Source organism: Rattus norvegicus, chromosome 9 (assembly GCF_036323735.1).
Source record: "Rattus norvegicus strain BN/NHsdMcwi chromosome 9, GRCr8, whole genome shotgun sequence".
NCBI lineage: Eukaryota > Metazoa > Chordata > Mammalia > Rodentia > Muridae > Rattus > Rattus norvegicus.
In genome coordinates, this window is record NC_086027.1 from 115,815,662 (window position 1) to 115,831,611 (window position 15,950).

Sequence of the window (15,950 nt, forward strand, 5' to 3'; positions counted from 1 at the left end):
TTTCTGTGCTTGTCATTGTTTGCCTTCTTGCACACAGCCACTGGCTCTTGATTTCTGTGCCAAAGTTTGGTTTAACCCCTAACTCACCATCCAGGAGCTTCCTGCTGACTGCATCCATCTCTGGTTGGCCGCTTTGGGCTCTCCTTCGCTCAGAGGGACAAATCCTTGTTCTGGCCACACCTGACTTCAACATTTTTAGCCTCGATGCTCTGCTGCTGTTTCACTGCTGTTTTACAGAGACAGTTGTTTGTTTTTGTTCATGTGTGTATGTACATTTGTATACTGTATGTTTGTGGGTATTAACAGAGAGTGTCAGATTTCCTGAACTGAACTCAGGTCCTCGACAAGCAGTAAGTACTCTTTTATCCCCCTATTAAATAATTCATTTATTCACTTTACATCCTGCTCTCAGCCCCCTCCTCTTCTCCCAGTATCCTTCACACATCCTCCTCCCTCATTTCCCTCTCTCTCCTTTCAGAGTGTGGAAGCCCTCATGGGTATCACCCCAACCTGTTACATCAAGTCTCTGCAGGATGAGACTCATCCTCTCTCACTGAGGCCAAAACAAGGCAGCCCAGTTTGGGGAACAGGATCCACAGGCAGGCAACAGAGTCAGCCTCCACTCTGGTTGTTGAGGGACCTGGATAAAGCCCAAGTTGCACATCTGCTATATATGTGCAGGGGGCCTAGGTGCAGCCCCTGCTTGCTCTTTGGTTGATGGCTTGATCTCTGGAAGTATCCAATGGTCCAGGTTAGTTGATCCTGTTGGTCATTTTGTGGAGTCGCTATCCTTTTCAGGTCCCTCAGTTCTTACTCCAACTCTTCCATATGACTCCCTGAGCTCCAGCAAATGTTTGGCTGTGGTTATCTTCATCTATTTCTATCCACTGCTGTGTAGAGCATCTCAGACAGTTATGCTAGGCTCATGTCTCTAGTCATAACAGAGTATCATTCATAACAGTGTCAGGGATTGGCTCTTGCCCATGGGGTGGGTCTCAATTTAGGCCAGTCATTGATTATCCATTTCTGCCATCTTGTTCAATCTTTGTACCTGCACAACTTGTAGGTAGGACCAATTTTGGATCAAAACTTTTGTGGGTGAACTGGTGTCCTTATCCCTTTACTGGGAGTCCTGCCTTGCTACAGCAGGTGGCCACTTCAGGATCCATATCCTCCACTGCTAGGAGTTTCAGCTAGAGACACCATGATCAATTACCTAGAGACTTCCCGCCCCATCCCAGGTCTCTGGCATTCTAGGAGATGACCCCCACCCCCTCTGAAATTTTATTCCTTTCTCTCCTGCCCTCCCTACATCTCCTTCACCATCCACATCCCCTCTCCCACCTTGGTTCCTCCCTTCCTCCAAAGGGTAAATTTTATGTAAGAGTAAGTACTTTTAAGTTTTGTTTAAACTTGGATATTTGGGGAATAGAAAGTCATGCCCTTGCATGTGCTATCCCAGGCAAGTAGTACCATGTGTATCACCCTTCTGGAATTTTTGAGGAAGCATCCCTATGCTCCATAAAGTACCTCTGACTGTAGGGATGATAGCCTCTGAGCCTAACAGCAGACAAACATAGATATTGATTTAATCTGAAGAGCTGGAGATGTCAAGATGCTGTCTCAGTGAAGTCCTGATTTGTCCTTATAAGTAAAAAGGTCAGGAAAGTGTCTTCTGTGTGTGACTAAGAGCTCCCAATATGAGTAAAGGTATCTGATGATCAACTGAAATATCAAAAAGTACTTCCAGTTTTCCTACAGAATATGCTCTTTATATATTTACCTTTCTCACTTTTCGAAATGTAAAACGCTATTTATAACATTTTCCAATTTAAAGCCCACCAGCTTACCTTGGGTGGTAGAGATAGAAACAGTTCCACATCCACTGCGTGGCTCATCCTGGTCATCATTTGCCATTTCTTCCTTTTGAGAATGTGCTTTATAATTGTACATCACTCTTCACTGACTTCTAACAAGTTTTTTATTTCTTTAAAGCCAATCAAGAAGACTTTGGCTAATGTGCACAGTGGCTGGTGTGCTATTTTGGACTCCTTAGGAGTAGGCCATTATCAGTAGTAATCAGAATAATACAAAGAGTTTAGGTGCTGGGCCAAGAACATCAAATTACGTTCTGTTCAAAGAAATGTCCTGGGTTTTTTTGACTATGCCAAGTTTGAGACTTGGGTTTCAAAATGGGTATGTAGACCCTCTCTGTAAGTCTGTCTGTAAGTGTGCCTGAATGACCATCAAGTGACCATTACCTATATATCGTTCATCTTCTATATTTGATGCTATTTTATATTGATCCTTTTACTCTTTGGAATAAAATATTTGCATTCTTAGGTACCTTATATATTAGTGCTGTATTATTTCTAAGTTTATAGGGAATTCAATTTATTGTCAAATTTTTATTTTGAAAAACCTTGGTATAGAAGCATTTATTTTGTCCCTGACACATAATAAAAATTCAGACTTCCACATTTTATACAAATCAGGGCTACTGAGATAATTACCAGGGATTAGCAAGGCAGATCACCTTGTTTATAAGGGGAGATGTCAGTAGCAGATGATTTCTGTTTGACAAGCTGTGGGTGTTATTCACAATAGAAAGAAAAGCCAGCCTTGCCAAGGCTTATGTCTGGTGTAGTAATAATCTGCTGCTGAAGGCGTTCCATCTAAGCTGTTAATTTGCATAGATGTTCATAATATTACCTGGAGCTAGGGATGATGAATCATATTTACGTCTTAGCAAATGAATGAAATGATATTGAATTTACTAGGTAAGTGCCTGTCTTAAGAGCACACCTAACAGCAAATGGATGTGAGAAATGGGTTCCTTTGTTGTTTTGTTTTGGTGTGTGTGTGTGTGTGTGTGTGTGTGTGTGTGTGTGTGTGTGTGTGTGTGTGTTAAGGAAAAAGAGACAGGTGTTGAGTTTGAAATGATACTAGTCATCCAGGATTCTAGAAGGAGTAATATTTGCATCTGAGATTGGCATCTGTTGGAGTCAGGGCTATGAGGCATGTATTCAGTTAAAGCTAACAAAAACATACTCCAAGTCTTCTGTGAGCCAGGTATAATTTGGGTCATGAAAAACAAGGATGGGCAGATCACCATCCTTGCTATCAGGTTGCTTATAGCCTCATAAAGAAGGAAATAAAGAAAAAACTATCTCAAAGTATTACGTGCTGGGTTGAAGGTGTAAACACTAACCATGAAGTGTAGGCAAAGTGTGCAAGATCCATTTGCGACAGGAAGTAATCAAAGAAGGTTTTTTTGTTTCTGAAGGCTCTGAAGTCTCCTTAGTTGACTTAGGAAGGATGGGTCAGTAGTGGCAGATACAGAAGGCAATAATGTGGAGAGAAGGGGGGGGGTCCAGAGGATGAGGGTCAGCAGAAGATGGGACAAAGGAGGTGTACACTGTGTTGGGAAGAACTGTGAGATCATTACATTGAGGGTAAGATCAAATTAAAACGGGACAGTGCTCACATACGAGATGATAATTCAAGAAATGCTCACTGGATTCAAAGACAGCCAAACCTGGAAACTGAACTAAGGGAAGAAACAATAATGCATGCTAATCTGAGGCTCAGGCAAGGCCAGAGCTGCCACAAACCCCAAGCATGGCACAGTTTGAAAGGATGTGTTTTCTTCTGTGTGGGTCAAGTGCAGAGGGGAGCATGACAGTGTGTGCTGAGCACAGCTGGATCCCAGCCTCTTCCCACTGGCCTGCTGCTGTCTGGCAGTGTGCCGCATAAAAGCTGTGAGGGCAGATTTGGGAAGAGGAGATATGAGAGTTCTTGAGTAGGGAGGACCGAGTATGGCTGTTTGCTAAGTTTGTCAGAGATAAGTGAATTTGTCTCAGGACTGGCTGTTAAATCAATACCGTATGCCAGTTGTTAAATATCAGTAAGTATATTTCAGAATGGCACCTTCTGTAGTGCATGTGTATAGTACAGGAGCTTGTGTCTCAGACAGTTGCCTTTGCTAGGTAAAAAAAAAAAAAAAAAAAAAAAAAAAGGAAAAAAAATCTCAAGGCTCCTGAGATAACAACAATCCTCACATTGGCCATCTAAGTTTACAAATGAATGAATACATTTATCCTAAACAAGGCCAAACACAGCAATAACTATTTTCTTACATTCTGTGTAAGATATCACCCTTTCCATTATTATATTTATTATATTGTTCAGCAATTATAATTAAAGACAGTTATAGCAAATGTAACTGTATTTACATTAGTTGGATTCTTTGTTCTATAATAAAATGCCTGAAGCTAGACATGTTTTTCCCATTTATTTACTTATTTATTGATTTATTGATTTCTTTATTCACTCATTCACTTTACATGTCAATCACAGATCCCCTCTTCTCCCAGCCCCCCCCCCCCACGAAGCCCTTCCTCCCATCTCCCTTCTCCTTCTTTTCTGAGAAGGGAGAAATTCCCCCACCAGGTACCCATCCACCCCGGCTCATCAAATCACTGCAGGACTAGGCTCATCCTTTCCCACTGAGGTGAGACAAGGCAGCCCACTTAGAAGAACAGGATCCACAGGCAGGCAACAGTTAGGGACAGCCCCTGCTTCAGTTGCTGAGGTACCTACTTGGAAACCAAGCTGCACTTCTGCTACATATGTTTGGGAGGTGGGGGCCTAGGTTCAGCCCATGTATGTGCTTTGGTTGGTGATTCAGTCTCTGGGAACCTCTAAGGATCCAAGTTCATTGACTCTGTTGGTCTTCCTGTGGAATTTCTTTCCCCTCTGGTTTCTAAAGGCTTATGTGGATTACAGTTCTGGGGTTCAAGGGTATGGTGTGGCATCAGCTTGGCTTTAGAGGAGCTCTCAGGACAGGCAGCAACATAGTGTTGGGATGAGTCAGGGAGCTAGAGACCTCAGAGCAGGATGAAAACCCAGGGTGACCAGGCCTTTTCATGACAACAGCTCTCTAGAACTGTGGGACACCTGGAGGGCCATAGCTCAAGGGAACCTGCCAAGCTGTGTTTTTAAAGGCTTTCTACATATAAACTCTGAGGGATAAACTCAAGCTCTTTAGACCACAGTCGCATGCGATTTCTTTGCTCTTGTAATTGAGAAGGGGGAGAAGTCCCTCCAATGTTTAACACCGTGCCACTATTTTGCAGAAAACACTGCTAAGGAACTCTGAAGTGGAGATGAGACAGCCTAACAGGAAGAGGAAGCTCAGCATGGCGTCCACAGAGCACATGAATCAGGACGGACGCATGGTAAGACGTGTCAGCCTCGGGATCTGTCTTGCAGTTGCTGATTACTGCTGAAATGCACTGTAGTGACCTCACCGCAGTAACCATACCCGAGGGATGCTTCCAGACACTCAAAACTACCTGCTTGCTCATGGTCGAGTTTTAATCATGTTATTCTAGGGTCTAAGTGTTCTTAAAGTCTGGTGTATTCTAAAAGGCGATCTTAATTTTCTTGCCTTGCTTTTGAACTGATACATTAAAATATAAAAAAATTATACGTTGTATCATATTGTTTTAACATTGTTTATTGTTTAGGTCAGGTTAAACATATCTGTCTACTCAAACTTTTTGGTTTTTGTTTCACATGCAAAACCATTCAATGTTAATGTGTGCATGTGTGCAGACAGCCAGAGGACAACTTTAGGTGTTTTTCCTTAGACACCACCCGCCTCCATATTTTGCTTGAGATAGTCTCTTAGTCACTTGTACTATTTCTGTGAAGAGACACCATGACCATGGCAACTCTTATAATGGAAAACCTTGAATTGGGGCTGGCTTACAGTTCAGAGGCTTAATCCAATGTTATCATGGAGGGAAGCATGGTGGTATGCAGGCAGGCATGTGCTGGACGTAGCTGAGAGTTCTACATCTGGATCCACAGGCAGCAAGGGGAGAGAGAGAGAGAAAGGTGGGGTGGGAGTGGGGGACAGAGACAGAGACAGACAGAGAAAGAGAGGCAGAGACAGAGAGAGACAAGACAGAGAGAGAGAGAGAGAGAGAGAGAGAGAGAGAGGGAGAGAGAGAGAGGGGAAGAGAGAGAGGGAGAGGGAGAGAGAAACAAACAGAGACAGAGACAGAAAGACAGACAGAGACAGACACAGAGACATAGACACAGAGAGAGACCTGGTTTGAGCATTTGAAATCCAAAGCCTATCCCAAGTGACACAGTTCCTGCAAGAAGGCCATCCCTCCTAATCTGTATCAAGTAGTACCATGCCTTAAAGACCAAGCATTTGAATTTGTGAGCCTATGTGGGGGACATTCTTATTCAAACCAACACAGACAGGATCTGTCATGAGTCTGGAATTTCACCAGGTAGGGTCAGCTAGCCGGCCAATGAGCTCCAGGTAACCTTTCCCACCATCCTCAGCACTGCCTTTGTATCATAGACAGCAGTCTCTGTGGGTTCTTGTGGTTTAAAGCAGGCAGTTTACCCACTGAGTCAGTCTCCTTTGTCCCATTGGCTGTCCTGTTGTGGTAAAACGTTCTCCAATCTTCAGAGCGTCCATTTTCTTTCCCCATAGAGACCCTATGTCTGAGGCTGCCTCAGAGCTTACTCCTAAGCAGGCAACTGATACCCAAACCCCAGGTGTCAGCTGCTATAACCACTCTCCCTCATTCCAGTCTTTCCAGGCTCAGGTAACCACTATTCTAATCTCAACTTCTTTGAAGGAGGCCTTTCTAGATCCCACATGTAAATACGGGCGCAGGGCACTGGCCCGTTTTGTTCCCGAGTTAATTAACACAGTGCATTTACAAAGATACAGGCAGAGTGGTGCAGTCCCAGGCCTGCCGCCACACCCACTCCCCACAGAGTGGACACGACCAAGAAAAGGAATGGAGATTATTGACACCCGAGGTTTTACCAGAGGTCTCCAGAGAAGCTCCACTAACAGGATGTCTGTCCATCCCTCCACCCATCTGTCTGTCTATCTCAAAACCCACGTAGACAATTGTTTTAAAGATTTGGCTCCTGCAAATCACTGTGATCACCAAATCAGAACTCTGTAGCACAGGCTGGAGGCCCAGGTAAGAGGTGATCCTGGAGGCCTGAGTCCCAGGTCTGACTGGGGACAGACTTCTTCTTTCTCAGTGGCTTCTACTTCCTCTCAGAGGCCCAGTCTTTTGGGCGAGACCGACCTGATCATTGGTCTAATTTGCTTTGCATCAGCATCTATTGATTTTTAATGTTAATCACACTTGAAAACACTTCACAGCAAAGTGTAGCCCCCTGGCAGGTACTACACAGTGTTTATCACTCTAGTCCTCTGGCCCAAGCCATCTCCTTGTGGTAACTTTATGCCCAGTGGAAACTTCAGGTAGGAGAGCATCCTGAAGCCCCCTGTGGTGGACGATTTGTTTTCATCACTGGCTGAGTTCTACCCACACACTTAAATTCTCTACATTTTGACCAGTTGTGAGTTTCTGCATAAATCACAACTTAATGCACAGAGAAGCTTCTCTGATTAGGTCCGAGTGCCAATCTAATCTATGAGCCATCTATGAGCAGAGAGATGTGAACATAGGTGAACACAGAGGGCAGAGTGACATTGTATGAATTTAGCAGAAGAATGGTTCACCTCCATGGCCTGTGAGCTCTCTAGCCACAGGTTGTTGATTGCATTTACAGTGCCAGCTATGCGTCTCTTCTGTGGGGTAGAAATACAACCAGAGAGCAGCTGGTTAAAATTCAAGCCACTATTGTACCTATGGATATATTTTACTATACCAGTCATCAGTGTTTACAGGGTAAGGGTTTTGATGACTTTTCCATCCCAGCAACCTATAGAGTATCCCTCAGTACTAGTCAGCAGGTAGTCAGCAGGAAGTTCTCTGGTCATGACTAAATTATTATCTTGGTGTCCTATGCCCAAAATGTGTGGTGTCATGAGGAGTGGAGTCTTTCTATCACTTCTGGTAGATAATCAATATCAATGACAGGAGCCTGTATTTTTGGGCAGGGGGTGTGGGTGTATTTCTGGGATAGTCCTAAGTCAGTCTGCCTTTCCTCGTCCCCCTCGTCGTCCTCCTCCTCCTCCTCATTCTCGTCCTCCGCCTCCTCTTCTTTTCTTAAGATAAGATTTATCTGTGTAGCCCCCTAGTTGTCCCAGAACATGCTCTGTAGACCAGGCTAGCCTTGAGCTTAGAGATCCACCTGCCTCTGCCTCCTGAGTGCTAGGATTAAAGATGTGAGTCACCACCCTCAGGCTGGCACTGGGGTTTTCATTTGCTCATCTTCTATGCATTTGTAAGTAGAATTGTAAAGACATTTATTTGTATTTTCAAAAATGAGCATACAGTTAAAAAAGACAAATACAGATAGGCACTAAGGGAAGAAATGAGTTTTTCTACCAAACCCCTCATGCTTATTTTTATTATCAAACAATATAAAGTATTTCCTGAAATATGTCACTACTGCTCATAGTTTGCTGTGTCTCTGCAAGAAACATAAACAAAAGGGAAAGTTAAAACAACACATCTCTTATAGGTGTTTATGAACATATCACACACCCACAGTGCTTATCCTAAATGGACGAATAACTTACCTGCATTTAGAGCCTTGGGCTTGCTTTGCAACTATATCACCACCGCCCTATGTCCCTAGTGCTCTGGTTTTTTTTGTTTTTTTTTTTTTTTTGGCAGTTACTATGCATAATTTGGAGATTCAGGTCTGTTTATTCTTTTTGGTGAGTGGTACATAGTGTTCATTTTGGGAATATGCCAAATATGCCATGATTAAAAAAAAAAAGATTGAATACTCGTTTTCTTGGCTTTTTTCCCTCTTTTATTTTTATTTATTTTTTAGACGCTCACAAAGCTTTATGGTGGCATCTTCACACATTCGTGCCAACTGCTCTCTGATCTGATCCATCCTGCTGCAATACTACTTTACCCTGTGGTCCAGGGCACACAGTCTGTTTGCCCTCATTCCCCAACAGTTCCCTGTTCTGTTTTCATGTCAGCTATGTTCTGGGACCCTCACTTTCTCCCTCCATTAGGATGCTTTCCTTCCTTCTCATGAACCCCTTTCTAGTTTCAATGTATGAACACAGGCATGCACACATACATGCAAACCTGCGTGCACTCACACATGTACACACACATACAAATACACATGCACACACATGCACATACATATGCATACATGCACACACACGTGCACACTCGTGCGCACATGCACTCACACACATGCACACGTGCGTGCACACACACATGCACATACAGATGCACAAATGCACACACATATACACACTCATGCACACACATGAACAGACACATATGCACATACATGCACAGATGCATGCATGCATGTAAACACATATGAACACACATGCACACACATGCACACATGCATACACACATATGCACATAGATAATTTTAAACTTAGGTCATGCATGTGAATGAGAGTAGCATGGTATTGGTCTTTCCCTGTCTGGCTTGTTTTCCCTCTAGCAGTTTTAAAGAGTCTAGCTTATGTTTAAGATCTCTGATCGAATCTTAACTGACGGTTGTGCAGAATTTTAGCTAAGCATCTGGAGTCATTGGTGTATGTGGAAATCCAAACTTTCAAGCTGAGCAGATTTGTCTTCTTGTCCTCTGTTCCATTGGTGTACGGTCTGTCTCTGTGCCAGATATCATGTTGACTTTAATACGGTGGCTTTGTGATATAATTTGAGACCAGGTACTGTGAAATCACCATCATTGTTTTTTTTTTTTTAATAAGACTTGCCTTAGTCATTTAGTCTTTTCTGCTTCTATATGAAGTTTAGTTTTTTTCCTCTTGTTCAACAAAGGATGTCATTAGAATTTTGATGGGGATTGCATAATATGTTTAATTTCTTGATATTAATTCTGTCAATCCGAGATCAAAGGAGATCTTTTTATCACCTAGGGTCTTCTGCTTTCTTCTTTCGTGTCTTAGAAGTTTTATTGCAAAAGTCTTTTACTTTCTTTGTCAAGCTCATTGAAGCCTTTGTGAAAGGAATCCCCCTCCCCTGGATTCCTCTCTTGGCAAGTTTGTCACTGCTATGTTGAAAAGCTACTGACTTTTGTACATTGGTTTTGTACCTTCCCCCATTGCTCAAAGAGGTTTCATTTCTAAGTTTCCTGGAGAGGTCCGTAGAGTCCTTCAAGTGTAGCATGATGTCATCTGCAAATAAGGATAATGTGGCCTCTTTGTTTCCTTTGATTTTTTTCTTTTTATTCTAAGACTTTGAGGACTGTATTGAATAAAACTTGATAAGCAAGCATGCTCAGATGTGAGAGGAATGATCCCAGCCTAGATTTTCCTTATATAGCCTTTATAATGTCCAGGTCCATTTCTTCTATGCTAAGCTTTCTTTTCCTTCCTCCCTTTCCTTCCCTTTCTTCATCCTCCCTTCCTTCCATTTTGTTTTTTGAGACAGGGTTTTTCTGTGTAGCCCTCAGTGTCCTAGATCTCACTTTGTAGACCAGACTGGCCTCACACTCACAGGTCCAGCTGCCTTTGCCTCCCAAGTGCTGGGATTAAAGTCATGTACCATTATAACTGATCTTCTATTCCTGAGATTTCTTTTGTTTTAAAGCTGGACCTGGAAATTGTACCTAGGACCTTATCCTTATGGTCAAGCCAACTGCCACTGAGCTATAGCCTCATCCCATCTAGATTCTTCAGAGCTTGTATTATGAAGGACTGTTGAACTTTGTCAAATTCCTTTTCTGCTTGTCTTGAGATAAGCATGTGATTTCTGTCCTTAATCCCATCTATGTGGTGCACTACACTTACTATTTCTATATACTAAACCAACATTGGTAAAGTGACCTCAGTTGTGGTGTGTAAGCTATGTGGATTTTAATTTGTTCTTGAAGTCTGTTTATGAAAATTGCATTAGCCATTTTGTATCTACAGTCATTAAGATATTGCTCTGTGGTTACATTCTGTTGTAGTCTTAGCCACTGTTGTCATGTAGGAAATGCTTAACTGGATGAGTCTAGCAATGTTTCTTCCATTTTCATTTATTAAACAGTTAGAGGAGCATCAATATTAATCCTTATTTAGTCAGAATTAAAATTTAATAGTGTCTTGTTGATACCTCTATAGCAATAAAGTTTAATTCAGTTTTTATTGGTACTACAATGCTTCTATTAGCATAAACATTTGAATTATTACCATATGTTTCCATATATTTATATAATCTGGTTTGAATGAATCTATTCCCTCCAACATTCCTTCCTCTGAGCTTATCCTTTAGCCTCCCTCCACTTTTCCCTTGTTTTCAGGCAACAGGAGTCTCAGATTCCTGCATAGAAATAAGGAGCCTGCGAGAGTAAAGGATGCAGGCCCCCTGAGGATGGGTGGAGTTGGTGGTGCATGTCTGGAGTCTCAAAATTGAGAGGAGGGACTGTCAGGTAGGCACAGGATGTGTAGTTTGCCACCAGCAGGGAACAGACATGTGGTAGCAAACATGTGAATAGCTTTATAAATAAAAAAGATAGTTTTGCTGGGTATAGCAATCTAGTTTGGCAGTTACTTACTTCCAATGATCAGCAGGTATCATTACACATTGTCCTGTGTTTCTGATAACCAACAGGATGTTATTTTGTTGTTTGCCTCTGTGCATCAATGTGGTTTTTCCTTATTCCTTTTAATATTTTCCCACTGTCCTGTGTTTGTAACATTTTTATTATGGCGCAGACATGTTGTCCTTTGTTCATGTCCATTTGAGGTTCTAAATGCCTCTCATGTTTCTGTGTCTGTTTCTTTCTCAGGATTTGGGAAAATTTCTATTCTAAGTTGCCTGAATAAATTATCTTTGCCCTTCGTATATGTCTGAGCTCCTTGTTCTAGTCTGACGACTCTTAGATGTGGTCCTTGATTGCTTGGCACATTTATGGGACGTTAAGGTCATGTTCACTTGCTTTCCCCTATTCATGTCAGTGCTTCTTCAGCCACACCCTCCATTCTTGATGCACTTTCTTCTCCTTTCTTGGCTCTATCGGTGATACCTTACTCTGGGATTCTGTAATTAGATTCATTAAGGTTTCATTTCCAGTATTTCTGGTTTTCTTTTCAAAGTCTCAATCTGCTTGCTGATTTTTTTTTGAACTTTTAAAATCCACATCTGACATTTACTTATTTCAGTGTCTCTGAGTTAATTAGGTAAGGAGCCATTATCTTCTGAAGGACAACGTTGCTTTGACCTTTTGTAATTTGTATTGCAATGTGCACATTTTTTTTCTTTATTGGTCAGGTGTTTCTTCTCTTTTGTAGGGAACATTATCTTATTTTTATTTTTTACTCTTTTGAGATTATAATATAATTACAACATTTCTTTCAATCTCTCTCTCTAAGACCCTCTCATATCTCTCCTTGCTTTCTCAAACTCATTGCCTTATTTTTATTAATTGTTAATTCACACACACACACACACACACACACACACACATACAAACACACAATCTGTTTAGTCTGTTGGTGCTACTTGCACATATGATTTTGGAACTGCCATTTCATACTGGATAACCATTTAGGTGCTCGTTTCTGTAAAGACTGTTTCTTTCACTTTTGGCATTCCTTAGTTGCCTGTAGTTCTTTGTGTGGGGCTGAGGCCTTGTGGGCTCTTCCCCATTGTGATACTTTGTATATCCTTGGCCCAGGGAGTAGCATTATTATGAGATGTGACCTTGTTGAGTAGGTTTTTCAGTGTTGGAAGTGGGCCTTCATACCCTTATCCTAGATGCTTAGAAGCCAGTCTCCTAGCAGCCTTCAGATGAAGATGTAGGACTCTCAGCTCCTGCTGCACCATGCCTGCCTAGATGCTGGCCTGTGCCCACATTGATGATGATGGACTGAACCTCTGAACCTGTAAGTCAGCCCCAATTAAATGTTGTCTTTATAAGAGTTGCCTTGGTCATGGTGTCTGTTCACAGCAGTAAAACCCTAACTCAGACACCCATCCACTTAGGCATCTCTAGTAGTGCCATTCTTATTGAGCTCATTTTGTGCAGTCATATTGGTGAGATTTTATGGGTGTAACTTCTAATATTCTGGGAGGTACAGTGTCAGCAAACTCCCTGATCTTATGGCTCTTACAATCTATCCACACCCTCTTCTGCAATATTCTCTGAGCCTTAGGTTCAAGAGTGTTTTGTGGATATATCCAGAAGGACTGGGCTCTTTTGATTGATTTTGGTTTTCTGTAGTGGTACCGGTATATCTGGTACAAAGCAAAGTCTCCTTGATAAGAGTTGAAAACTACACTTATCTTTGGATGTAAGGACAAATGTTTATAGATTACTATTTTTTATTAGTTATTTATTCATTCATTTTATATACTGATTGCTGGCCCTCTTATTCTGATCCACCTATAGTCCCTCTCCCATTTTCTCCCCCCTCTTCTGCTGTGAGAGGGTGAAGGACCTCCCTGGGTATCACCACATTCTGGTACATCAAGTCTCTGCAGGACTAGGTACATCCCCTCCCAGTGAGGCCAGACAAGGCAACCAGGTTAAGGGAATGAGATCAACAAGCAGGAAACAGATTCAGAAACATCTCATACTTCACTTGTTGTGGGACTCACATGAAGACCAAGCTGTGCATCTCCTACATATGTGCAGGGGTCTGGAGGCTAGGTGCAGCCAATGCTCACTCTTTGGTTGGTGACTCAGTCTCTGGGATTCCTCAGTGGTCCAGGTTAGTTGGCTTTGTTGGTTTTCCTGTGGAGTCTCTGTTCTCTTCGGGTCCCTTAATCTTTTTCCCTAACTCTTCCATAAGACTCCCTCTGCTTTATCTAATGTTTGTCTGTGGCTATCTGCATCTGCTTCAGTCAGCTGGTGGGTAGAGCCTTCCTAGGACATTTATGCGAGGCACCTGTCTATAAGTATAACAGAGTATCACCAATAGTGTCAGGAATTAGCTCTTGCCTATGGGATGGCTCTCAAGTTAGGCCAGTTATTGATTGACCATTCCCTCAGTCTCCACTCCATTTTTTTCTCTGCATTTCTTGTAAGCAGAACACATTCTGTGTCAAAAGTTTTTGTAGGTGGGTTGGTGTCCTATCCTTCCACATGCTTAGAGAGTACTGATACGGACTTGGATTGCTTAGTAAATTAGCATTTGAAGGTTCTCCTCAAACACCCATGATTAGACTGAGTAGTTAGCAAGGCTTTCAGTACCAGGCATAGTTTGCCTCTTGTTGAGCCAATCTTAAGTCCAATTAGAGGGCAGTTGGTTACTACCAAGTTATGTGTGCCATACTACTGTACCTTTAGGCTTAACTTGACATCCTAGTTGTTGATGTGGTTCATAAGTATCAGAGTTAGGTAGAACTGTTGGTTGCCCACCTTTTTGGGGAACTTTTGGTACAAAGTACCTTGGTACCATGAAAGTTAGTTTTTAGGGAAGAGGCATTCAGGTAAGTTCTTTAGCCCCAGGGCCCCTGAAGTGCATGGTACCTTCAACAACAGGTCCTTTCCTTGTACCTCTGGATAGTAACCAAGGGCAATGCCAGTAGGCAGTATATTGGGGAGACTCTTAGACAACCCCAGCAAATGACTCCAAACAGGCATTCTGTATTTTTTTTTATTTTTTTGTATTTTGTTAGTTTGTCTTTGGCTCTTGGAGGTAATGTTGTCAGTCCAGTTGAGAAAAGCTTATTAGAGTTACATATGCATATTTACAAGCAGAATTGCATACCTTATAAGATTCTTTTAAGGTAAATAGTTAATAGTATGATTTCTTACAGCCTTTTCAGATATTGCTAGTGTATTTTCTCTGCCTCCTTCCTACTGTATTGAACTCCATTCACTCCCTGTACAAACCCCTTTCTTCATTTCCCATTAGACAACCTGTACTCCTCTGTTCTCCTCTACTCTCCTCCATTTTTATTGTGTATTTGTCTGTCTCACGTTCCCTAAAGTGCTCCTCTTTCCATTGCTGTAATCAGATCATTTATACACTGATATTCCCCTCGCTATTGCTTTCAAAGTTCTGAACCCTTGCAGTGCTCTCCTGAGCACTGCAAGCCACTCCAGGCTATGCGCTCACATCTGAAGATTTGGGAGCCCCAAATGAGACAAAACATATGCCTTTTGACTTTCGGGATCAGGGTTACCTCACTCAATACCATCTTCTCTACATCTATTCACTTACCTGCAAATTCAGGAGCTTTTCTTTAAAGCTGAATAGTATTCGGTAGTGGACATGGGCCATTTTCACTATCCATTTGTTGGAGGTGAAGGACATTTAGGTTGCTTCCATTCCTAAGATATTGTAAACAGAGCAGCAGTGAACATGGATTATATTCTGTGGATTATAATGTCATACTTTGGGCCTATAGTTGGGTTATGTGGCAGATTTACTTTTAGCTTTCGGAGATTTTTTCCTCACTGATTTCCATAATATCTGCATCAATTTTCAGTCTGACCAACAGTGAATAGGGTTCCCTTTTTCTCACTTACCCTTCAGCATTTGATATTGATTTTTTTTGATCTTTGACTGGGATAAAACGAAACATCAAAGCTGCTTTGACTTGCATGTTCATAGTTGCTAGGAATTATGGACATTTTTTTGATATATTTCTTAACCGTTTAGTTTATTCTTTTGAGAACTCTCTGTCCAGGCCCCAGGCTCATTTCTAGAATGGGTCATTTGTTTTTGTAACTTTTTAAAAGTTGTTTATAGTTCTAGATATCAATCATTTAGGTTTCTTGGGCAAACGAAGTCCTATTCAGGCAGCCCTTGGCCACATCTGTATCCTGTAAGGTCCTGACTATGTTTCCTTCGAGTTGTTTCAGGTTTAGGTCTTTGATTCACTTAAAGTTAGTTTTTATACAAGGTGGTAGATACAGGTCTAGATCCTTATTTTCTTTTCCAACTCATGTTTTTGACATTTGTGTCAAATTTTAGGTGACTGAAGTTAGTGTGATTGTGTTTGGATCATCAGGTTCGTTCTACTGGTTTACATGTCTGGTTT

At 41.8% G+C, this 15,950-nt stretch overlaps 1 protein-coding gene across 3 annotated transcripts in view; it reads left to right on the top strand.

Annotated features, from left to right (window-relative positions):
- Positions 1-15,950, top strand: part of L3mbtl4 (L3MBTL histone methyl-lysine binding protein 4) — a 452,873-nt gene that overhangs the window by 73,942 nt on the left and 362,981 nt on the right. For 2 of the 3 annotated variants that reach the window (XM_039084811.2, XM_039084810.2), the window contains exon 2: positions 5,139-5,240. In XM_039084811.2, the coding sequence (XP_038940739.1) occupies positions 5,169-5,240 (72 nt within the window). In that variant the 5' untranslated portion in view covers positions 5,139-5,168. Of the gene's footprint in view, positions 351-5,138; positions 5,241-15,950 lie in introns of all 3 variants that reach the window. The other variant, XM_063267937.1, reaches the window with a different exon arrangement.